We start from the raw sequence: 24,274 nt of genomic DNA on the forward strand, positions 1-24,274 counted from the left end.
TGCAGTGCCCCAAGATATCTGGTAGACATCTTGCCAGAAACACACATCCCAACTCCACAGCAGCCCAGTGTCTCTAGCTGCCACACACTCTCTTACACTTAAATCGCTACATGAAAGAAACACAACACAATAACCTCTGATCCAATTGATAAGTTATAATTGCCCACCTAAACATACAAAGCCCCATACACATCCATCCCTTAAGAACACTCATAACAACCTGTAAATACACAGAGTGGAATCTTAACATCAGCCTCCGTGTCCTCTCTGCAGCTTCTCTGCCTTCTCCTCCAGTCTCCTGTCCTTTCCGTTCCAGTCTTTTCCTCCCTCAAACTTTTCTCCCACCCATCCTTCCTTCTTGTCCAATGGCAGGCCTCCTTCTATCTTGTACCTGCCTCATCTATATGACATCATCCCATACCGGGAGAAAAGCAACACAGAGCTTATCATCAAAAGTCAATGTGCTCTAGAATCCAATCTAAGCCACCTTCTTCAGGAAAAGCTATCACTGTTGTATTTGACAATACTTTGGCAAATTTAGAATATAAATCGGTAAATATAGTATGCTTTCTGTTGGCCTTTGCTTATAGGACATTCTTATTTGTAATATTGATTTAACCTACACACACACACACACACACACACACACACACACACACACACACACACACACACCCTTAGCTTTATGCTAAGGGACCTTTCATAAAAGAAAATCATGCTTTCTTGCTGGTAGTAGCCTTCTCCATCGATTCAGAAGGACAAGTTGGAGTCATGTGACTGGAGGTAGAGCCCCCAACTCCCTTTTCCAATTGTATAAAATTAACTTCCTCCTTGGGAGTCCCTGTCTTCCCACTCCAAGCAGAAAATAGTAGCTCTTTTTTTTTTTTTACTTAAACATGCTTTTCATTTTGAGATTCAGAAGAGATCATATACATGTGTGTGGTTGTTCTATAAGATGTCATTTAAACCTGGAAGGTTTTTGTATGGGAGTGACAACCTCGTTTTCTTTCTATCTTTATACTATAACCCTTCTAAGGAAGGAGCATGTGTGGGGTTGCTGGATATCTCCACGAATGAAATAGAAAATTATCTTTGCTCACAGGAGTTTTGCATACTATGGAGATAATGATAGCCAGAAGTCTAATAAAAATCATAGTTGTCTTTTAGAAAGCAAGTGATGCTGTACAGAAATCAAACCAAGTAGAGAAGGCAGACCCGAGGCCTAAGGACTATGGAACTCAGCTTCTATGTGGAAACAGGGCTGCTGTCATTGCAAAGATGATAATTGAGACTACGCTCAGAAGAGGTGAAAGTGGATCCATGTGACCACTGGGGAACGAGTTTGAGGCGAAGGGAACTAGAATGTCTACTGCCTCTTCGATTTGAGCAAAATCCAAAATGCGCGTGTGGGTAGGGCAGAGTTTGGCAAAGAAAGGAAAAGAAAATGAGGTCAGAGAGGCTAGGGAGAGGGCAGAGCAATGAGGGTTACCACTGCAGAACTGGGCCAAGTCAGAGTCCTGAGGGGCGGAGCAACACGCTTCGAATCAGACCCTTCTTTGGAAAGAGGAAAAAGGAAGAGAAGGGGCAGAGACCAAAGCAGAGGAACAATTACGCTCTCATATTAATTTAGTCAAAAGATGGTAGTGACTTGTGTAGCAGTAGCAGAACTGGACACATGGAGTAGGGTTCAGATTTGGAGTATACATTAAAGGAAAATCAACATAATTCCAGACTGACTGATTATGGAATATTGAAGAAATAGAAGTATATAAGGTGAATCTGTGTTAACAACTAGAAAACCAGAACTACCAGTGTAGGGGGAAGGATCTGACAATAAGTTCTAGTTCTCTAATTGGTTCTTGATTTTTGTCAATAAAGGACACTGGGAGGCAATTGCTGGGTGAAAGGTATAGGTGGGACTTCCTGGTCCCGGAAAGAAAAGGCAGAGGCAGGGTTTTCTTCCAGGAAAAGGGGCGCTACACTCATGTAAGGCCTTGGAGACAGCTAGGGCCAACGGCTTCCGCTGTAGGCGTGTGGCCATGGTATGGAGGAGAGATGGAGATAATTAATTTATGAGGACATATATTACCAGGCAGAAGATTCTACACCCAGCGATTGTGCCTAGCTGGCAAGTTTTAAAATAATAAAGCGATATCTGTGGTTTTTATCCTCAGATTCAAAGGACTCAGGTGAGGCTGGTAACTTGACCCCTCCTGGGTGAAGGATCTGCTGAAAGGGCTGGTGGAGCGGTCAACTCCCTGGTCAGTGCTGGTGGCTTGGGGGAGCTAAGCTGGGAAGAACAAAAGGTCTCTGGAGGGACTGGTAGCTCGGGCACAGCTCCTGGGCAAAGGTGATAGAGCGTTTTTTAAAATTACAAGCAACATACCAGCCTAGGAGGAGGGGCCTGTTGGAGTGGCCAGCTTGAAGGGCAGATCAGGAATCAAGTGAGCATATTAGATTTGAGATGGCACGAAACATTCAGTACAATCATCCAGGATGCCTTGAAAATAAAAGGTAGGATTTGGGAAAAGATCTATGTAAAAAATAAAACCAAGAGGTTCTTGGATATGAATGATATTTAAAGCTGTGAGACTGAGATGAGAAAAAATATATATATAAGAATGGGGAGACTCAAACATTAAGAAGTGAGCTTTGGAACACCTCATGCAACTTCAGAAATTAACAAAAGGCCTCCTCCACCACCCCACCCCATACCCAGACTCCCCACATCCTCCTCCACAAGCTGGCCTGGTGAGTAACCCTACCATTCCAATCTTCACTTATCCACAGCCTGTCACACACCTGGTCCCACAGCCAGTGCCCCAGTCTGCTCTGGCCACCTGTCTTGGAACATTCTACAAGGTTCAGATCCCTGTGCTCCAGCAGAGATGACTACAGAAAACCGCTAGCAATCAGAATGCAGAGTTGTGGAGTCCCAGTGGACACACCCACAAAACACTCCTGCACCTAAGGCTCAGAGGCCATTGCTGAAGCGGGGACAGAAAGACCATAAGAGTCATGGAATTTGCTATGAGATTGTGTCTCCTAGCATAACATCAGAAATACCAATAAAGCCTCACCAACGTGACTGCCCAAAGGTGAGCTGAAGAAGGAGGACATCAGTGAACAATGCTAAACTAGACAGAGAAAAGCCCATGAGACGTCAACACTACACCAAGAACTGGTATAGGAGAGGGATGAAAGGGAAGGGAGAGATGGCATAATCACTACAATCTTGAAAATAAAACAAAATGAAAAATCGTAAAAAGGGAAAGTCATCAGAGAAGACTGACAATAAAAGAAAGAAAAACAAGGAAAGCACCTGGCAATACAAGAAATGGGTCTTATCCTGAAATCCGGGAAAGTGAATTAGGAAGAGAAGGTGATCATGTTATCAAATACTTGAGTTTCTCAATTAAAATAGACTAAAGTAGTGATTCTCAACCTTCCTAATGCTGTGACCCTCTAATGTGATCCTCATTGTTGTGGTGACCCTCCCCCTAACTGTAAAATTATTTCGTTGCAACTTAGTAATTGTTATTTTTGCTATTATAAATCCGAATGTAAACATCTGATATATAGGATGTCTGATGTGTGCGAGACATTCCAAGGGGTCGAAACCCACAGGTTGAGAACCGCTGGACTAAGGCCTTTCGATTTAGCAACGTGGAGGTTATCAGTGACCCTGTTGAGAGCAGTTTCGTTGGTGTTAAAGGGTCAAATTCCTGTTTAGATTGGATCTAAGAAAGAACAAGAGGACAGGAAATAGAGGTCAATGGCACATCTCTTTCAAGAAGTCTACCTTCAAAGAAGAGAGAAATATCGCAGTAGCTTGGGAGGGAAGAAGCCAACGGAGTCCTTCAGGAAGGAAGAAGTGTGGACGCTTGTTAGGAGAAATGGGGTGCAGGGATGAGGAGGTAGATAATCCATGAGGTGTGCTTGGCATAGGAGCTCCTTAAGGCAGAAGGATGGGCAGAAAGATGGACTCTTGGGTGTAGATATGCAAAGGAATACAGGCTGCACACAAGGGCATCATTGGCTTGCTTAGAGGGACACCAGAGGACACACGTCCTTATGATCATTTCTGTTTAATGAGGGCAATAAGAAGCACTAGGAGCAGTAGACTGCAAAGGCAGGGTAGGAATGTGGAGCCTGAGGAAACAAATGGCAGGAAAGTGGCAGAGTGAGTGAACTAAGCAAACACCTGTGGTTTGTGTCAACAAATACCCAGAAAACCAATTTTATTGTGTGAGTCTACATGCCATGGAGTTGACAGTAATGGAAAGTGTAAGTAGGTTAAGAATACAGTCTAGAACCAATGGCCAGTCTTGTGGTTTGTGCTTCAGACAGAAGGTGTGGGGTTGCAGTGGGTACCTGGAACTTGCCAGGGCTACAGCTTTAGTTATAAGCAGAGGACAGCTTTAGTTACGAAGGAGAGAGGGGAAAAAGGAACAGTCACGGTGTAAAGGTCAGTGCGCACGCTCTTTTGATCCCAGAACTCAGGAGGCAGAGGCAGATGGATCTCTGAGTTCAAAACCAGCCATATCTACAGGACAGTCAGGGCTACGAAGAGAAACCCTGTCTTGGAAAACTAACCAACCAAACAAACAAACACACAAATGAAGAATGGCTAAGAATGCAGCCTAGATCAGGGTCCAGCCCCATCAGTTATAAGGTCTCTATTTTGTTTTCCTTCATTGTCTCACTCCAAAACACATCTTGATTGCTGTAGTTGCCTGATGAGTATTTCTAGTGAACCAAGCTCTCAAAATCATTAAAAACAAAAACAAAAACAAAAACAAACAAACAAAAAATGGTTATCTGAAACATTAAAAAAAAATTCATATAGAAAAGGAAAATTCTCACAGGACGAATAGAAACAGTAAGACAGCAGATTTTCCTGACTTGCCTTGCACCAGGACCTCTGAGATCAGTGATAAGGAGGTTAGTTATCACAGTATCCCAAGGCTGAGATGATGGCAGTGGAGGTTAAAAGTAGAGTCAGGAGATATCTAAAGACCTGCCGACTGCCAAGCCATGAAATGTGGATGGAGAAAGTTGTCAAGCTGCACAGCTCCAGTGGGCCACAGATATACAGAGGTCTTCCGCCATGCCACCATACTAGAGGAGGAAGACGTCCGTAGATTCACCCGCCATGCCACATAGGCAGGCTGTAGACACCTAGAGGCCTCCTGGCCACAAGTCATATGGTGAGGACACTCACTGGAGGTCACCCAGAGGCCTGACAGCCACATGGCCCACCAGCAGCAGGAATCACTACAATGTCAAGTGTGTGGTCAACAGATGGGAGAGAAAGAGAAATGTAACAGGGGTCCAGTGTCAATGTCTGTGGTTCATATTGCCACTAGAGACCATGGAGATGTACCTGGTCTAGGAGCTGCCTGACCATGAGGATGTCCAGGGATTATGCAGAACTGGTCTCGCCCCTCATCAGCAGTGACGCTCTGGAGAGCTGCCCCACCTCTCACCTGCAGCAGCACTTGGGAGACTGGTTTCTACGCCTTGCCCAGGCACAGTGAGCTGTGGCAGGGGTGCCGGTGAGAGTGTGAGTGTGGGAGCGCTGACCCCAGCACTCATCTGCCATTAGGTAACATAGGTGCAGGGGTGATGTTCCTCCCTCCTTGACCCTCAATACTTGAGAGCTGGCCCTGGTGGTGGGGAGAAGGGAGAGCCAGTGGGCTGACCAGCTCAGCTACCACCCTGCCACAGATCCAGAGCTTTGAGTTAGTTCACCCCAAAAATCTATTTAATCTGTGAACTGCTAGGGTGCATAAAAGGGCAGGTCTTGCTGATCCAAAGCTACAGGATCTCTATGACACAGGGCAGCAACAGGAAAACCCCGAGAAGAGAAGCCAGAGACCTCAAACCAGAGCAATGACACATTGCAGTGAACATTCGGAAGTGAAGATGTGTGGACAGATGGACAGAGTATACTGCGGGACTCACTATGACACATTGCAGCTTCACGACGAGCCATTTACCATGCTTTGTTTTATTTCTTGTGTGTGTGTGTGTGTGTGTGTGTGTGTGTGTGTGTGTGTGTGTTTTATTGGGGGAGGGGGTCTGTAAGGGGAGGAGAGTGGATATAAGGGGGCCAGGAAATGAGTGGGACTGAATATGGTCCCAGAGAAGTACCACCACAAAACCCTGGCTCCTGAGAAACAACCCCTGGGGGTGCCTTTGGCCTCCAGATGCACACGTGTGTGCATTCACTGGTACACACATGTGCCTACATACACATAGAATGCAAGTGCATGTGTGTGTGTGGGTGGGTTGGGGGGGGTTCTTTCAGTATAGTACGAAGGAGAAATGCAGTTTGTCATTATGGCCTAAATACAGTAAATATTCAGGTTGATAAATGAGTAACTGGAGGCACTTATAAGAGTGTTCCTGTTATTAAACAAACGCAGAAGGAATCCCTAAATTAGGTAGGATACAGATACACTGGTGCTGGCCATAATCCTAAAATACACCCTCCTGAACACCATGATCCTAAACTCTCCAAAATCAGGATCCTGGGAGATTAAAACCCAAATGTTAAAATCCTGAAAGTCAAAAGTTCTTTTTTGTTTGTTTGTTTTAAACTTTTGCTATTTCATTTGTTGTTATTTAAATTTCAACATTATTCTTGATTTTTGTGGGATTTTTTTTGTTTTTTGTTCTTTTGGTTTCTTACAGAGTATTTTTATTTTTCAAATTTTTCACTAATTCTTATTCTTTACTATCCACTGTTACTTATTTCTTTTAGTCATGCTCCCTGTAGACATAGAAATTATATGCAGATGTTTAGAGAATCCTGACTGAATTTGTTTTGGGCATCTTTTGCAAATTTAAAGTGCATTATAGCACACATCACATACTTTGTGTGTCGGCAACCCTGCGTGTATAAAAATCACTCAGACTTCTTCAGTGAACGGAGTTCTCCTCCTTGAACATCTGCATTTGTAACAGATAAAATTTCTGAGGACCTTGACTCCTTGGCTGAGTTCCATGTGCAATATCGACCCAGCAAGGTTTGTGATTAATGGTACCAGAAGACTTAGGCTGTCTGCCACAGTATTTCAAAGGTTTACTTTCTAAATGATTTTTAATTTTGTGTGTGTGTGTGTGTGTGTGTGTGTGTGTGTGTGTGTGTATGTGTGTGTGTGTGCCTGTGTGTAGGTAGGAGTAAGTGTAGGTGCCCATGGAGGCCAGCAGTGTTGGACCTCCCTGGACCTGGAGTAACAGACTGCCTGGTATAGGTTCCAAACTCAGCTCTTCTGTAAGAGCACTGTGTACTCTTTACTGCTGAGGTATCTCTCCAGTTTCTTGTTACTACAGTTGAGATGGCCACAGTGATGCAGCTCAGTGCTCACATCAGCCAGCTGATATCACAGGGCATATCGTTATACGACTCATTTCTTGACTGATTTCTTTCCTGTTGTACTTTTGAGAATTTCATGCATGTGTACAATCAAATACAATCACTTCTACTCCCATTTCCCCCTTCCACCTTTCTCCACATCCCCCCTAAGCATTCTTTCAACTCTATGTCTAAAATTGCATCACATCAAAGTAAAGTTAGCACTGTCCATATGTGCATGGGTGTGAAACTATCCACTGAAACATGGGAGACCTACCAATAGCCACATCTTCAGAAAAATGGTATCCTCCTCGCCAGCAACTCTCCACTGCCAATGGTGCCTCAGGAATGGGAAGGGCCTAGAGATCATCTACTCCATTTATGCTGGAAATTTGGGTTGACTTGGTTTTGTATATTTCTTGTGCAGGTGACCTCTGCTGTGTGTTCGTGAGTAGAATAGCCATGCAATGCCCAAAAGACAACATTTCACTGCACTCTTCTCCAGCTTTCAGCCAAGCATTCTTTCTGGTTCCTCTTCTGTGATGGCTTTGAGCTTTGTGTGGTGCAGAGCTCATCTACATGTCCTATTTGGGGTTGAATACTCAGTTTCTTAATCTTGGTTCTTTGGTCAATTATTCATCATTGACTGCTGTTTATTGCAAAAAACAAACTACTCTGACTAAGGTAGTGAGCATCCAAGGTTTGTGGGTATAAACATTCGGAAGGCAACTTGACACCTTGACCTTTCAGAAAAAAAAAAAAAATATATATATATATATATATATATATATATATATGTGGTTTCTATCCTAGAACCTATGATCTCGCCAACCATAAGCTTTTAACCAGGATTATCACCTGAGGCATGAAATTCCCTTCTATGGAACAGGCCTCAAATTCAACCCAGAAACAATTCTCCAGATCAGTCAAGCCACTATTGGACCAGTGGGCATGTCTTGCTGTGTTGTAGCACACAGGATCCAGGTAAGACTGTCTAATTCTTTTCTCTCCTAGCAGCCTGTATAGCACCTCTGACACTGGTGAGAACTAGCCAGCAAGGAGAGAGTTTCCAGGATGATTTGAGAACGATTTCCCTATTTCCTAAAACCAAAGGGTGTGGTGTCTTCTGCAACAGAGTTTTACAATATAGTTATGGTGGATGATTGTTTTAGTGAGGGTTTCCATTGCTATGAAGAGATGCCATGACCGAGGCAACTCTTATGAAGGTAAACGTTTAGTTGGCTCTGGCTTACAGTTTCAGAAATTCAGTTCACTATAATCATGGTGGGAAGCACGGCATCATGGAGCCTCACTTGGTGCTGGAAGAGCCAAAGTTCTACATCTTGATCCAAAGGCATCCAGGAGGAGGGTCTCATCTGCACTGAGCAGAGCTTGAGTACTAGGAGCCCTCAAAGCCCACCTATGCAGTGACACACTTCCTCCAACCAGGCCACATCTCCTCCAACCAGGCCACATCATCTCCTAATACTGTCACTTCTCGTGAGCCAAGCTTATCCAAACCATTACAATAATCAAGAGCAATCAAGAACAATAGTTTACAAGTTTTTAGATACCTCTGGGGCCTCCCTGACCAGTAGGTAACTCATAGGGAGATATCCTTTGACTTATCCTGTGATTTTCATCTAATAACCCATGTTCTGAGAGAAACATTCTCAATTTATGCAGGGTTGTGCTGCTTGAACTCTTTTTAGAAACTGTATTTCGAAATTACTGACTAATGGGTTTCTATAAGACTTTTCCACAGACTGTTGATTTTGGCTAACTGTTCACTATATGGCTTCTATATGGCTTATCATATTCCCTTCCTTTGAAGTAGCTCCCCTCCTCTGCTTTATTCCCAGATTTTCCCCAAACGCACCATGTTTAAGTCATTTGTCTCCCAGTATTCTACCTCCCGTAGCATAACTCTAAAAGCTCTGTTCTATACTTGCTTATACTTACACTCCAACCACAAAACCAAAGATCTGAAGCTAGGATCTATGTGAGAGCAAGAACATGTGGTATTTGTCTTTCTGGGTTTTAGTTAGCTTAGTCTGATTTTTTTCTAGTTCTCTTTACTTGCAAATTTCATTTTTCTTTACAGATGTGCAATATTACATTGTGCACATGTACAGTATTTTTCTTATCTATTCCTCTATTGATGGACATTATTTTAGGTTTTTTTTTCAACTTGACCACAAGCTAGAATCATTTGGAAAGAAAGACTGTCATTTGAGAAAATGCCTAACTAAGATTTGTCAGTAGGCAAATAGGTAGTGTATTTTCTTGATTACTGATTGATGTGAAAGGGCCCAATCCATTAAGGGTGGTGTCACCTTGGGCTGGTAGTCCTGGGGGTGTTTAAGAAAGAAGACTGAACAAGTCATAAGAAGAAAGTCAGTACTCCTCAATGGTCTCTCCTTCAGTTCTTACCTCAGATTCTTTGAATGATGGTTTACAAGCTATAAGATGAAATAAACAAGTTTTTTTTTAGTTGAGGTATTTTGTCACAGCAATAGTAACCCAACTAAAACAGACATCTAGCTTGATTCCACTTAGCAGCTATTATAAATAGAGAAGCAATGAATATGACTGTGTAAGTGTTTCTGTACCAAAATATAAAGTCTGTACACTCAGAACCGGTATAGCTGGCTCATATAAAGTTCTAGTTCTAGTCATTGAAAAAACCTCTAGACAGATTTGCAAAGTGGTGGTACTAGTTCACATTCTCACCAGCAAATATGTTGACCTATTTCTTTAAGATGGTTTATCTTCTCATACATCCATACAACTATCACACTAGTATATGTAAGCATGAAGAAATATTATCATTTCCTAGATTTTTTTGCAAAATGTCTTATTAGTCTGCAGTGTTTTAGATGTTTCTCAAATTCCTCTAAATATAAGTAAGTTGTAAAGCTCCAAAAATCACTAAAGGAAGTCCCCAGACACAGGTAAAATCAAAGAGCATTTATTTTGCAGAAACAACCAGAATACTTGGGTCACCATCATTTCAGAATGGTGATGCAGACCAAGATATTGGAGCCCCTTTTATAACAGAGCTGCTTAATTGCTTCTGAGATAACAACAGACATCTAAAACCTAGAGCACATTCGAAGGAGTTATAAAAACCATTAACTGAAGGTCATATGGAAAGAGCTATACACTATAGGTGTAAGGATGGGAGATAAAATATTGACTGAGTTTATCTATACAAAACTTCAAAGGCAACCTAGTTATGGTTTTTAACTCTCCATGAATCTGTAAGCTAGTAAAAAAATGATGAATGTTTAGCCAGATACTTACTCCTAGGGGATATCCATGTAGACATTATTTGTTATAAACCTCTTATTCAATTTATGACCTGAATTTATATGCAAACTCGGAGTGAACATTTTACCATGCAATCACACACTCTGAAAATTGTACAAGTGCTGACAGCAGAGACAGGCCTCTATCCCCTTTTCTTGCTGAGACTTTAACTTGGAGCTGAGAGACTCCTGCAGAGATAGAACAAAAGGCTTCTTTACCTAGCCTCCCAGAGCAACTCAGACAGGCAGATCAGCTGCAGAAGAAAAGTACCTTACACTTAGGATGGATGGAAAATGGTTTATGGCCTACCTTCTGAGTGGAGACCCAAAGGACTCTTCAAGGTATATTTAAAATAATTTTAAATTATATTTAAAATATAATAGTGCTACTGGGATTTTAGATGGTACAGTTTTTCATTTGGGGAAAATATATAAACATAGATATGGAGATGTGGCTTCCCCTTCCCTGTAGACACTATGTACCTACCTCTAACTTCTGTGCTCATGCAGAGAACAGAGTACTTCTTACAAGGACAACCTTATGAATTGAATCGGACAGTCAGAAAAAGCAACCCACTTCATTACTTCCAGGTTTTTGTTCACTTATGTTTATTTCAGAACCCTCTCATTCCTTTATGAGTCTGGTTTTCACTCCCTCAGGCTGTCTTATATTAGAGATTGACAGGCATATATCATTCCTTAGACCCCGCTGACTTCTGTAATGCCACCCCCCTAGTTACCCAAAACCCACCTCTTGAACTTAGTAATTCTAATTGCTTTAGCCTCGGGGTATCATACAATAATGATCTGAGCACCTGGTAGGCTGGTGAAGGAAAGGCATTCTACTCCATCAAGAAAAAGTTTTGTGGTTGGGGTAGACTGGAAGTTGAGCCCAAATATGTAAGTACATTCGTGTCTATCTCATAATTGCAAGCAACTCTCCACATGTGAAAAGCCAGATGGAGATGCCCAGCACACTCAGCTGGGAGTAGCTGCAAGCTCTTCCTCTACTCTCTCCTTTATCTCTTCTAAGCTTTTAACCATGACAGTAGTTGTCATGTATTGAATGTGGAGGACACTTTACACACATCGTATCCAATCTTACCCCTATTTCATTGGATGTTGAGACTGAATTAAGACTTAAATAACCCATCCAAATCCAGACCACTAGTAAATGGCAGCCCAGAGCTTCTGTCAGGGTCTGTGTGACAACTCTTCTACTCTGTATCCCTTAAGGTTGTCTGGAAATCAATTAGACAGCTCTTGTGTTAATGCCACACAGAGAACAAGGCTCAGCTGCAAATCCAGCTACTGGACTAGGAGAAAAACAAGCCATGTATTAAGCAGATGCTATGCTTTAAAAGCAACACTGGGTACTTTCACAGTAACCTAATAAGGGAGACAGACGCTTAAGAAACTGAAGCCCAGAGAAATAAGAGGTGTCTGCAGCCACACATTGATCTGTGAAGCTATTGAGTACGAAACTCACTTGCTTGAAGCTTTATTACCTGTTTTAGCGCCTTCATTTTGGGTAGAGTGGAGAAATCAATGAGAATTCACAAGGAAGCCATATTCACATAGGCCCTAGGAGAAAGATAATTTGGCATAGAGGGAACTCTGAGATTAGAGCAGGGAACCAGAGCAGCTTTGCCTGGGTGCCAGCTTTAAATATGCAGCATTAAGTGGGGTGGGATGTTACTTAGCTACTCTGAGCTCCAATTTCTTCATTTTGTGAAAACAAAAACCAAAAGTACGTGCTTTTTTTTCTCATTTTATTTATTTTCTGCACATGTTTTTATGTATATGGGTATCCATGAGCCATGATACATGTACGAAAATCAGAGAACAATTTGAGAGTCCATTCTCTCCTTCCACTATGTTCGTAACAGGGATCTGGTCTCGGTAGGAGAGGATATACCTAGCCCCGCAGAGACTTAACAAGCCAGGATAAGGAGGACTGGGGAAGGGACTGTGCGAGGCGGAGGCCAGGAGAGGGGCCAGCGATCAAGATGTAAAATGAATAATAATTTTTTAAATATGTGCTTTTAATAGGAAAATTCTTTTCAGACCTCAAATTCTGTGTCTCTGTCACCCTCCCCTGTGGCGGACACCAGCGGTATTCCTCATCTCCAAGGAGTTTGTACTGATGATTCTGGGTCTGAACTGCTTAATTTCCAGCATCTGTAGAGTTAGTTGCAGTTTGATGCCACAGACTCAAACTGAGGATGCAGAAGTAGCGACCTTAACTATTTAACTACTTATCAGAACTATTTAACTATTTATCAGAACTCATGATTGTTGAACTAGTGAAAACTGCCTCCCTAGTGTGTTCTAAAAGAAAACTCAAGGTGGGGGGAGGTGTGACAGTCACTTTTAGGGGCCCGTGGCCTGCCTGGCGAGGCATTGGCGGGCTTATCTGCTGCAGCTGGTGCTGCGCTGCAGGCTGCTGGCAGCTCGCCCGGGTGGGCGGCAGCGGAGACGCGCGCCCCTGGCGGCGAGGGCGACGTGCTGGTGGCGCTGGGGCCTGCAGAGCCAGCGGGGCTTGCGGGAGCTCTCCTGCGGGCCCGGGCCCTTGCCCCCGCCGCAGCGGGAGGCGTCGCTGGCGCTGGACGCGTGTGGGAGGCGGGGACGAGCCGCGGCGAGCAAAGTCCAGGTCTGCACGCCACCAGCTGTGGCCAACACGCGCGTGAAGTTCAGGTGAGGGAGGACGCGGCGAGAGACGGGGTGGCCGGAGGGCAACTGCAGTGGGACCTGCTGGGGAGCCGCTGCCACCCTTGCGCCTGGCTCTGCGCCTTGGGCCGGAGGTTCCCAGAGCCTGGAGGTCCCCACGTCGGTGGAGCTGAGCTAGGTGCACTTGGACCTGAGACTGTGGTTTCTCCCCAGGCTGAGATGGATCTTGAGGCAGCGAGAAACGGAACAGCGCGGCGCCTGGACGGCGACTTTGAACTAGGCAGCATCAGGTATACAGGACCACAGAGCCACTGGCTTTTCCGTTATAACAGAGTCCTGGAAAGAAGTTGAGAAAATCGGTTGATGCCTCCGGCCTTTGGGATGAAGTCTTAAGTGTTCTTGAGGAATGTCTCCCAGGCTCCTTTGGAAATGGGTTCAGAGAGAAGAGGCTGTTTTTCAAAAGCACTCCCTCCCTGGGACACGGGTGATTTGAGGAATATTGACGTTGTGTAACATTCACTGTATTTTTCATAAAGTAAACATTTGCAGATCACTCTTTTTAGCCATCATCTGGCTACTCGAGTTAGTAGAACTTCAGACACCTGCTATTGATGGTTGTGTTTTTGAACTAGGATAGCAAAGCAAGACTTCTTCCTCCCATATTTCTCTTCTTTGCCCCAGTCCTACCCCTCCTCCCATCTGTAGACTGTTTCGCCCCTTTCTCCTTTCTAGGGGGTGACATGGAGAGCAACCTCTAACTTCTGCTTCGAAATCAGTTTTATGTCCAAGTTCCAAGAGGGGGAAACCTTTACGCTTCCTCTGCCACTGGGTCTTTCTTCCTCCCCGGCTCTGCTTCTTCCCCAGACACAGTGAATAACACACACCAGCTTTTTGTCAGGCAGAAGGGCCCAGTCAAGTGTGTGTGTTGTTTCCTCTTTCGTTGTGGGGATAGTGAATCATTTTCACCCTCAGCTTCAAATAGTTTATGAGGCTATTAGAGTCTCTGAGTTCATGCTAGGCCACCCGGAACAAACTGACATGTGTCATGGAGTTGTCATCTAGAGGGACAGAATTTATCAGCTTCTGTAGTTGGTTCTCAAGCTGCAAGGGGCCTGATTAGCCAACTGAAAAATATGCCTATCTGAATCTTAAACTGAAGCATTGCTCCTGCTAATTTGTTTGGACAGTGTCATCACCCTGTTCATTCTTAGAACCATGGTATTTATTCACAGAAAATTTAGGTTTATCGGTATAGAGTTAGAAAAAACTTGTGGATGGTGTCACTTCTAATAGAAAAATGTGGTTTTGTCATCTGGCAATTTAGGCTGGGGATGACTGTGAATCTATTAATAGATGGCATTTTCAGGAAGAAGGCTATTTATGTATTATACTGGCTGAGCATACTGACTAGTATCAGGAGCAGTCCCTGGAAAAGGTGTAGCAACACTCAGGGCCAAGGAAGTTCTCAGGAAACGCTCACAGCCTGTGGTTGGAAAGAAGAAAACATCTCAAAACCGAAATAAAAAGAGTTAAGACTAACTTGATGTTGTAAGATTACAAAGCCAACTATGAGGCTAATTTTTATATAATAATATAATACCAAGTATGGTATGTTCAAGGAAAGCTAAGCCCACTTCCGTTAGGTAGAACAAATCGTGGAGGCAGAATATGCCTATTCCAAACATGACGCATAGCCTGTGGCATGTTCTCTTTTACATATTCAGTGGCAAATGTCCATCTGTTGAAAGGTAACAAGCGTGAAGTAAATTAATGAAGATTGAGAAACTCAGGAGAACACAGCAAAAGTATCTATCCATTTAAAGGAGGGCCGTTAGAGTAGGTCTTATTTTGAAGTGAATTACTGAGAAAGGGGTAGAACGAAATGGACAGAGAAAGCCATGGTATTTGGGGGAACATCTTCTGGCAGCAATAACTTAGAGCTAAAGTATCCTGAGTTGGGGACTGTATTCACAAAGTAGCAGAGAAAACAGGTCTGCCTATCTGAGCTGGGAGTGGGGGGACGCTGTCGTGAAGGTACCCGCAGAGCATGCAGACTCTGCAGCCAATATAAAGGTTTCAATGTCCCTCTAAGAAGAAGTAGAGCCATTGTTATTGCCTGAGAAGAGAAGTAGCCTGCGTTCCTAAGTGATTATATTGGCTACAGTTTCCAGGACACTAAAGCAGATATAAACGGAAATGAAGTGGGGGGTTATTCTAATGGGAATGTAGCAAGAAAAATGAGGAGAAGTAACTGGATCTTAGATATTTCTTGAACGCAGAAAAACATAAGTGATTTGGTAAAGAGTCCCATGTGCATCTTCTCACTCTGTGGACTAACTCCGTAAGGCTGTCGGTGACCCTTTCTTTGCGTATCCATACGTCCTTGTAGTACCTTGGACAGTTACCTTTGTACTTGACTGCCTAGGCGCATTTGTGAAGCCAGATCATTTTGACAATGTTAGTCTTTTTCTATCTAAAAATGTTACGATTCAAAAATCATAGCTACTAAGGCTTGTGTCCAACTGGTTGTTCATAACAGCTTTAAATCTGAACGATTATATCTTACAGCAACCAGAGCAGAGAAAAAAAGAAGAAAGTGAATTTAATTGGCCCGTTGACACTGGTAAGTTGTGAAATACTACGCGGGAATAATCCTGCCTTTCATTCAAATCTGGGGACTTGAGTCAATAGCTCGATGCTTTAAGTCTGTCTGTCTAATGCAGCACTGGATTGCTTCTGCCTTACCTGTGCCTACGGTTTAGGTAGTCGTAAACAATGGCTTTAAGTAACAAGACAGGTGATGAAAGGGGTGGGGTTAGCTGGCTTTGAGCTCACTACGACATTGGGAGATAAAGCAAAAATGAAGCATTTTGAGGCTGGAGATATGGCTCAGTGGTTAAGAGCACTGACTGCTCTTCCAGAGGTCCTGAGTTCAATTCCCAGTAACCACATGGTGGCTCACAATCATCTGTAATGAGATCTGATGCCCTCTTCTGCTGTGTCTGAAGACAGTAACAGTGTACTCACATACATAAAATAAATATTTCTTTTAAAAAAAAAAGAAGCATTTCAGAAATACCATGGAAACCCACTGGCTTCAGGTAAACATCTTGATTCATAAAACCCTGTCAGTAACCCCACCCCCAACCCCTGCCCAGCAAAAAACGTTTAATGTTGAAAACAACATTTAAAACAAAAAAATGCCCACACTCACAATTATTAGGAAATCAGTGAACCTTGACATGATCCTGGTTTCTGATTCTGTTTCAGGTCATTCCCAGTGTTTTCCAAGGGTAGAAGGAAAGACAACATGGTTTTTATTTCTTTCCCGAAGAAATCAAATCTGTTTTCATTTGTAATGTGTCTCAGGGAAGGCAGGCCAGGAAAGTGTTCACCCGCTTTGAAAAAATGTGATGTGTTTCGAACAGTCTTTGACAGAAAAAAGAAAAAAAGCAGGAAAGAAAGAATTAAGTGTGTGTCAATTGAAGCCACCAAGTTAGAAAGCAAATGTATGAAAGGGCACCGAACATTTTCACACAGCACTGTCCTCTTGTCGGTCCAAGCTCCTGTTCACACCCTTTCCTCTACTCTTTGTCTTTGCTTAAAAAGTTTCCGTGAGAGTAAAATTTTGTTCAATTTTTATTGTGTGTGTTTATGCTTATGCTGTATTGACTTACAGTAGACAGTGGACCAAGGTCCCAACATGCTGTGTGTCTAGTGCAGCACGACATGTACGGAAGGCAAGTGACAATTTTTGGGAATCTGTTCTCTTCTTTCAAACCTTTTGGTTCCAGACATGAAACTCAGGTCATCAGTCTCGAGGGACTTGCTTTTCCCTACTGAGCCACCTCACCAGCCTAGAAAAAGAATGTTTTTAGTGCTGTGGATAATACATTGTGAAATAGCATGTGATTTTAATGTCAGTTTAGAATCTGTTTCCTATAGAAAATGGAAGAAACACACAATGAAAGTAGAATAATTGGTATTTAATAATTTTAGTTGAAACTGACTTTAAATTTAATCACTCTCTTTCTCCTGAGTAGATGTCTGTGTGAAAAAACCTCAGAACAAAGCTGCTAATAGGATTAGAGGTGTCTTGTTTTGTTGAAAAGGGTCACTAAAAATGAATCAACTGTCTCCTAACTTTAAATTTGACCTTAGACATTTAAGTTTAATTCAACCGACATGGAGTGCATTAAAACCTTCTTCCGTGCCATATAATGTCCACTGAAAAGGAAAATGACAGGAAAATCTCACTGTGTGCTCTGAAAGGATGTTGAAAGACCCAAATCTCTTAACTTCCTTCACTTAGAAGCCACCAACAGCAGACCTTGAGGGCACGGGTCCCTTGTAGCCACTAACATCCTTTTCCATTAGGCCTTCATGGTTGTCACTGCCTCTGATTTTCTGTGAGCTCTTCCTGGTCCTCACCCTTCCTTTCTTTCCCTCTTCTTGTTTTGCCCTGTGTGTTTGAGTGGAGTCTGCCCTCGCTGCCCCAGATGAACTCTGAAGCCCTTGGAGAACAGTTTGCACACATACCCAGTGCTCCCAACCTCAGCCTCCCTGGAGAGTGTGAGTCGGTCAAAGACCCACCCACTTCACCATCCTGACTCACTGCATATTCTTCAAATAACCACCATTTGTCCCAAACGGGAGATATAGGGGGAAGGGAACAGAGGGTACAGTTTTAAGGAGAGGGGAAATGCAGGAGATGGAGAGGAAGCTGAAAAGGGAAATGTAACAGCCAATCTGTAGTCTAGAAGGCAGAGGAGAAAGAACAAAGAGAAATCTACAGAGGAGACCATCAAAAATATTGAGCAAAAGGAGTAAATGGGAGAAGATTAAAAGGACAGTGAATTACTGTCTTCTGAAGTGGTATTTGCTTAGTAAGTAGGAGTGTGTACTTTGCTGTGATAATTGCTATGCACTAAACCTAAAGGTCTTTATAGTTTCTACTTACCTATAACGTAATCCTCAGGACTTCTGCCGTGCTCTGTGTAGTCCTAAGCCATCTTCTTTTGCGAGCCTAAAATCCAGACTTCCTCTACATCCCCTATTCTCTTCCAGTTGATTCTCTCTCGTCTTTCAAGATTCTCAATGATCAAGACTTCCATAAAGTCCAAAGACAGATACTTCATAAAGTTCTTTTTCTGAGCTCTTCCTTACTGAACTGCTTTTAAAGGCTAGTTTCACCCTTTCAAAGGGATCTGGCCTCAAACTGAGAAGGTCCGTTCATTCCTGTTTCTAATTCTGCTGAAGTAGTGTTCCGTACATGCACTGTTCTGAAGGGTATGTTTTGTGCATGCGAACTTAACGTTGGTCCCCAGACCACCTTAACTCATTACACACAACACAACCTCTGGGAGATTAAATCGTATTTCTAAACGGATCCAAATCTTTATTACCTTGATTACATAATAATAATTCACCCATGCTAAGTGCTAATTAAGTAGAATTAGATGGATTTCTTTTTATATGCATAATATCATAAAATTACGCTTACAATTATGTGAATTGCAATTCATATACTCTCTAAGATGATAACTCTGATACTAGAACTAACTTGAAACAAAAATCCCCAAAGCACGAATTATTAAATGGAATCTTATTTTTCTCTTTTCAGTTCCGATACTCTGATTGGCAGGATAAATTGTTTATGCTCCTGGGCACCGTCATGGCCATAGCTCACGGATCGGGTCTTCCCCTTATGATGATAGTCTTTGGAGAAATGACAGATAAGTTTGTAGATAATGCTGGGAACTTTTCCTTGCCAGGTAATTGTTTTTTTTTACCTCTTTTTAAAAAATGCATTACTTTTATCTAACTGGGTGAAAGGTATTAGAAACTAGTTTTAATTTACGTCATCTGTTTGTTGATTGATTTAGACATCTAGGTGACCCTAAATACTGCAAGGGAATTGTGAAATTTTTTATAGCATTTTTTAAATGCTCATTTGAATCTCAAAAAGTGAATTGTGATGTTTGACTTTTAAAACAATAAGGAAGTACAGTAGGCTTTGCAGCTAAACAAAGTGGGATTATAGTGTCTTGATGTAGTGTCTATCCTCTGTGATCACAGAAACAAATGTTTTGAAACACTTCAGATAGCACACAGTACTTCTTGGACGTGGTAACTTTTGTAAGCTTCTGTCTGGGTTTTATCTTTTTTTCTCTTGCCCACTCTCCTCTTTGAAATACCTACTTCCTATGCTTGAGTTTTTTTGAACCGACCAGAGAAACTAGAATTGACACTTTGCTGAATAGCAATGACCTCAGTAGTGATCTAAAGGAATGGGTCACGAGGTCCATGTCACCTCAAAAAGGGTCACACCAGCACCATTGTGGTAAGGAGCAGATGGTCATGCTTGTCTTCATAGTAATTAAATTTAATCTAGAGATACTCCCATGGTTTATCCAAAATGAAGCTGTATCAGTACATCGTCAATAGAATAAAAAAAATGAAGAAAGGAAGTTTTCATTACAAATGTAACTGAGTAACAAACACTCCATCACTTACATATCATTCTACATGCGTTTTCATAGATCATGGAGTAACATGCACCCCATCATTTACATATCATTCTACATGCGTTTTCATAGATCACTGGTTGGAAACCACATACTTAGTTGCCATTAAAAGGCATAAATGCAATTATTTAAAGAAAATGTGATTGCTGGATAAATTCAGAAGATATGTTTACATTAATGCTGATTAACATAATTCCTTTCAGAAATCCGGTGAGGGTGTTCATAGTATGCTACTCGCGTTAAGACAGACTTCCATCCCCGGTCTTTCTACCCTCTCAGCTATGATCAGGGCTGTGCATATTTTTTTCCAGGATAAATAATTACGCTTTTCTAGGAGGAAAAAAAACCTGTTTCAGATGGATTTGAATTGCTAATGCTTTGCCAGTGACCAAAAACCTTAACAGAAATACTGTAAAGTTAAGTTGAGATAGGACAAGGTAACCATAGGACAATAGGACAAGTTAACAGGCCGCATAGATTGAAATAGGACCAGGTGGTTAGTAGGAGCTGGGAAGATGCCTTAGCAGAGAAGAGCACTGGCTGTTCTACAGGACCTGGGTTCAAACCTCGGGACACACATGGTAGCTTGTCAGAGGCCTCCAGGGCCACTGCATGTTTGTGATGGATAAACATGCAGGCAAAACACCTAAACACATTAAATAAAAATAACTCTTTATTTTAAAAAATGTTGAGCCTAACATAGTGGGAGCATGACTTCAGCCCCAGTACTTAAGAGGCAGAGGCAGGTGGATCTCTGTGAGTCTGAGGTCAGTCTAGTCTACTTAATGGATTCCAGTACAGTTAGGGTTATACAGAGAGACCTGTCTTAAACAAACCAGCAAACAAACAGATACATAAATAAAGGAGATAATAAAAGTATTTAAGGATTGTAAGAGGTAGACGTTTTGTGTTTGTCTTCCTTTTAGTTCATAGAAGATTTGATCTGTTACAATTACGTATGGATTTTTCACTTGTTGCATATTAATTACACATGCATGCTTTTGGTGCCTATGGTGGAAAACACCAACTAAAAACTGACTTCTTTTAGGGTTTAAAAAAATCAGATTAGTATAGTGAAAAATACAATGAACTATTACTCAGCCTTTATAAGGGGAAATTTTTGGTACAGGATACAGGATGGATGTACTTTGAGGACATTATGCTAAGTTAAAGAGGAGGATAAATGATGGATTCTGTCAGAATCATCCACTTATGTGGACTACCTAGGCAGTTAAATTCATAGAGACAGAAAGAAGAATGGCACTTACAAGGGACTGGGAGAGGGATATGAGAAGCTACTGTGTAATGGGCATAGGGTTTTAGTTCAGAAGATTGTTGGATAAAAATGCAAGAATATTTACCAGTATTAAACTGTATATTTAAAACCGTCAAGATGGTATACTTCATTCTACATGTATTTTTATTACAATTACATTTTTAAAAATCAGCTTAAAACAATTAAATGTATTTATCATGAATGAATTTGCCTTTGGACCAAGTATCATAGCCTTGTTCTTTTCAGTTATGAGGTTTTGCTGTTGTTGTTTTGTTTTGTTTTTCTAGAATAATTCAATTACTTGCTTCTTTGGAGCAGTTTGCTTGTTTTTTTACTTGTAACTAATGATGCAATTGCATGGCTTTGAAGTTGAATGAGGCAGGCAGGTACTTTGTGCTAAGGGCCAGATTCAAGGTCTCTCTAGGGAAACTGCCCAAGCAAGAGATTACTGGGGAGGTAGACTCAAGAGTTAACAACTCTGTCACAGTACCCTCTATTATAAGTGCTGGGGTTTTGACCCTTGGCTCTCTGAAACCACATGGTCACAGGCCATATTGCCTGTCATGGAGAATTTGCTACGGGAAGCCCTGTGAATTTCTCATGAGTAATTCATTCTTATGTAGTTTGTGGAAGTAATAGTCTCATACCACATTCTCTTTGGAGAAAAATGATGTCATCAATGAACTCACTCCAATTTTAGAGTGTTCATTGCTATGTTTAGAGATAATAGCATAGAGCTAGAGCTCATTGGGGTTGTGTACTCAGAAGAAGTTACAGCTTATCAAATAGAGTTTTGTTTTGCTTTGTTTTTGAGCATGTTATTTAGAATGGGAGGATTCTTGGGCGACTAGACTTCATGGAAGCCAAGTGAGATGGAATGTTAGAGGGGGGAAAGGTTTAAATTACAAGAGGCTCTAACAATGACTTACTGTGAACACAGCCCATCCTTGTCAGTGGAGTGAAGCTACTTCATGACAGGATTGCTCTCTCACAATGCTCTGGTTGTGCACAAACTATGGACAAGCATCCAAAACCTTAAGAACAGAGTCATAGAAAACAGCTCATCTGCAGAGTATCAAAGAGTTGATTATTGCTCAGGACAACTCTGTCTGACTATAATGATCTAGCAAATTCTGTGGGGGGATTGCCGCAGTTTCGACGTTCTTGTGTTGCTTCATGGCAGAGAAGACAAAATGAACTTGAGCTCTGAGCTACATTAACTGGCCACACAGCACCCAAACTGCCTGAACAGACACCATTTGTTTTGATGCTGGACATTTCTGTGTGATACAGGAATTCCTAGGCAAGTGGGTGTCAATTCACTTTGAGAGTCTAATGTGATGATCTAGATACTTTCTCTATTCCTTAATGCCTCCTTATTAATCAGATCCTGCTCTCAATAGTCGGGTGGCCATGGCCAAATTGCTAAACCAGTGTGGTGCTATTATTTTAAAATAGCGTTTGAAAGATGATTGTGGATGGACTGATGGAATCGTATTGGTTACTTATGGAAGGCCTCTAGGATGCAATAAATGTTCAGTGGATGTCGGGGGAGCAGTCAAGAGCATGGAAGTGACTCAACCAGTCTATCATTTTGCTTCGCCATCCAGCAGAGGTCAATTTTACAGGATCTCCCTAAAATGAAAATGCAGCTTTAAAGCATTCCTCATTTTCATGGTATGGAAGACATCGGGTTAGCAATCTCCATCCCATCACAGTAGAATCAGCTGGAACATTCTAAATCAGTGAGATGGACTGGTGTGACTAGGTCTGGGTAAGATCTGGAAAGTATTTTATTTCCAGAGTTCCCAATAACTTTTAAAGACTAAACCACGTAATCAACTGGAACTCCTTTTAAGGCACACATTTTAAATGGCATCTGAGGAGGTTGGGTCCAGGCTCTTTGCAAACTTCCAATCCCCTGACTCTTCCGGGAGCCCCCTGAACACGTTTGTCTGACTGTGTCCAGGCACCTGGGGCCCTGGATCTCCTGGCGACACGGAGGAGAGGTTCTCACCCAGAATTATACTGCCCTTCTTGGCCTGGGACTCTTGGAAAGGACTGGGTAGGATCTGAAATGTTCATAGATTCACATTTTCAGGGGTGTGCAGGGATGGGGAGATGGAGGGCGGGGTGCTCATTGAGTTGTGTTATCCTTATGGAGAGATTTAAAAGGTAGGGGTGTGAATAGATAAAACCTTAAGATTTCACCTAATTTCTAAATTCAGGGAGAGAAACACCCAGTGATTTTTACAAATTCCGCAGTTCCAGGACAACTTAACCGCCCCTCAATCCAGACGTAGTCTGATTTTCCATGTTTAATTGCTAGGAAGGGGGAGGGCCCACAGAACGGACCAGAAAAGAAGTAAAATGAAGGGATCCCTCAACGAGTCGACAGCTAAGCGAAGCCTTTTACATCGGTAGGGGAAAAACCACAGTAACGGGCACTGCACTCCGGCTGCACTCCTGGCAACTGACCCTGACACGGTTGAAATAAATTTCAACTTTTTATCTTCCTTTGGAGAAAGATAAGAAGGGCACACTGCTACACGGCAGCAAGAAAACATGACCCCTGGGCCATTCGCCCGGGATGAAAGGATAAAGAACACTTCCTCTCTTGGGACGGCAGAGAATGGGAAGTGCCTGCCTTCTCCTTGCTCAACAATGCTTCAGGGATATTTTATTCAGTAATATATTTCACAAGTGCTGTAAATAGATGATCTTACTTTTTCCCTTCATTTTGTTTGTGTGTGTGTTTTTTAAAGTGGAAATAAGTCATCGCCACACAGATCGATGCAGCAGAGAGAGAGTCATCTGAGAGCAAAGGGCACACTGTGTAACTTTGTGCTCTAGACGTGTCTATTTCTCTCTGCTTCCCTTTTCTTTTCCATAAAGTGAAACTTTTTGAGATAGTGTTACCTCACGTTGTTGTTATGAAAGCTGAAGGAATGCATGTGGAGTGTTCAGAACAGAGCCTGGCATTTAACAAACACTCAATGCATAGTAGTTGTCATTTAAACAACTAATGGCAGGTTTTTTTGTTTGTTTGTTTGTTTGTTTGTTTGTTTGTTTTATCCCATTAGCTCACAATAACTAGTATGGTTCTTTTCAGTTAATGCTGCCAAAC

At 42.2% G+C, this 24,274-nt stretch overlaps 1 protein-coding gene across 3 annotated transcripts in view; it reads left to right on the plus strand.

The window, feature by feature from the left end:
* The window catches only part of Abcb4 (ATP binding cassette subfamily B member 4), a 215,940-nt gene that overhangs the window by 145,287 nt on the left and 46,379 nt on the right, over positions 1-24,274 (plus strand). Inside the window, exons 1-4 of one of the 3 annotated variants that reach the window (XM_032907038.1) lie at positions 13,262-13,371; positions 13,558-13,634; positions 15,913-15,967; positions 18,968-19,118. The exons of the other annotated variants lie outside the window; for them this stretch is intronic. Coding sequence (XP_032762929.1) covers positions 13,564-13,634; positions 15,913-15,967; positions 18,968-19,118 — 277 coding nt within the window. The 5' untranslated portion in view covers positions 13,262-13,371; positions 13,558-13,563. Of the gene's footprint in view, positions 1-13,261; positions 13,372-13,557; positions 13,635-15,912; positions 15,968-18,967; positions 19,119-24,274 lie in introns of those variants that run through there. 3 annotated transcript variants of the gene reach the window in all.

The sequence above is a fragment of the Rattus rattus genome, chromosome 6 (assembly GCF_011064425.1).
Source record: "Rattus rattus isolate New Zealand chromosome 6, Rrattus_CSIRO_v1, whole genome shotgun sequence".
NCBI classification, from domain to species: Eukaryota; Metazoa; Chordata; class Mammalia; order Rodentia; family Muridae; genus Rattus; species Rattus rattus.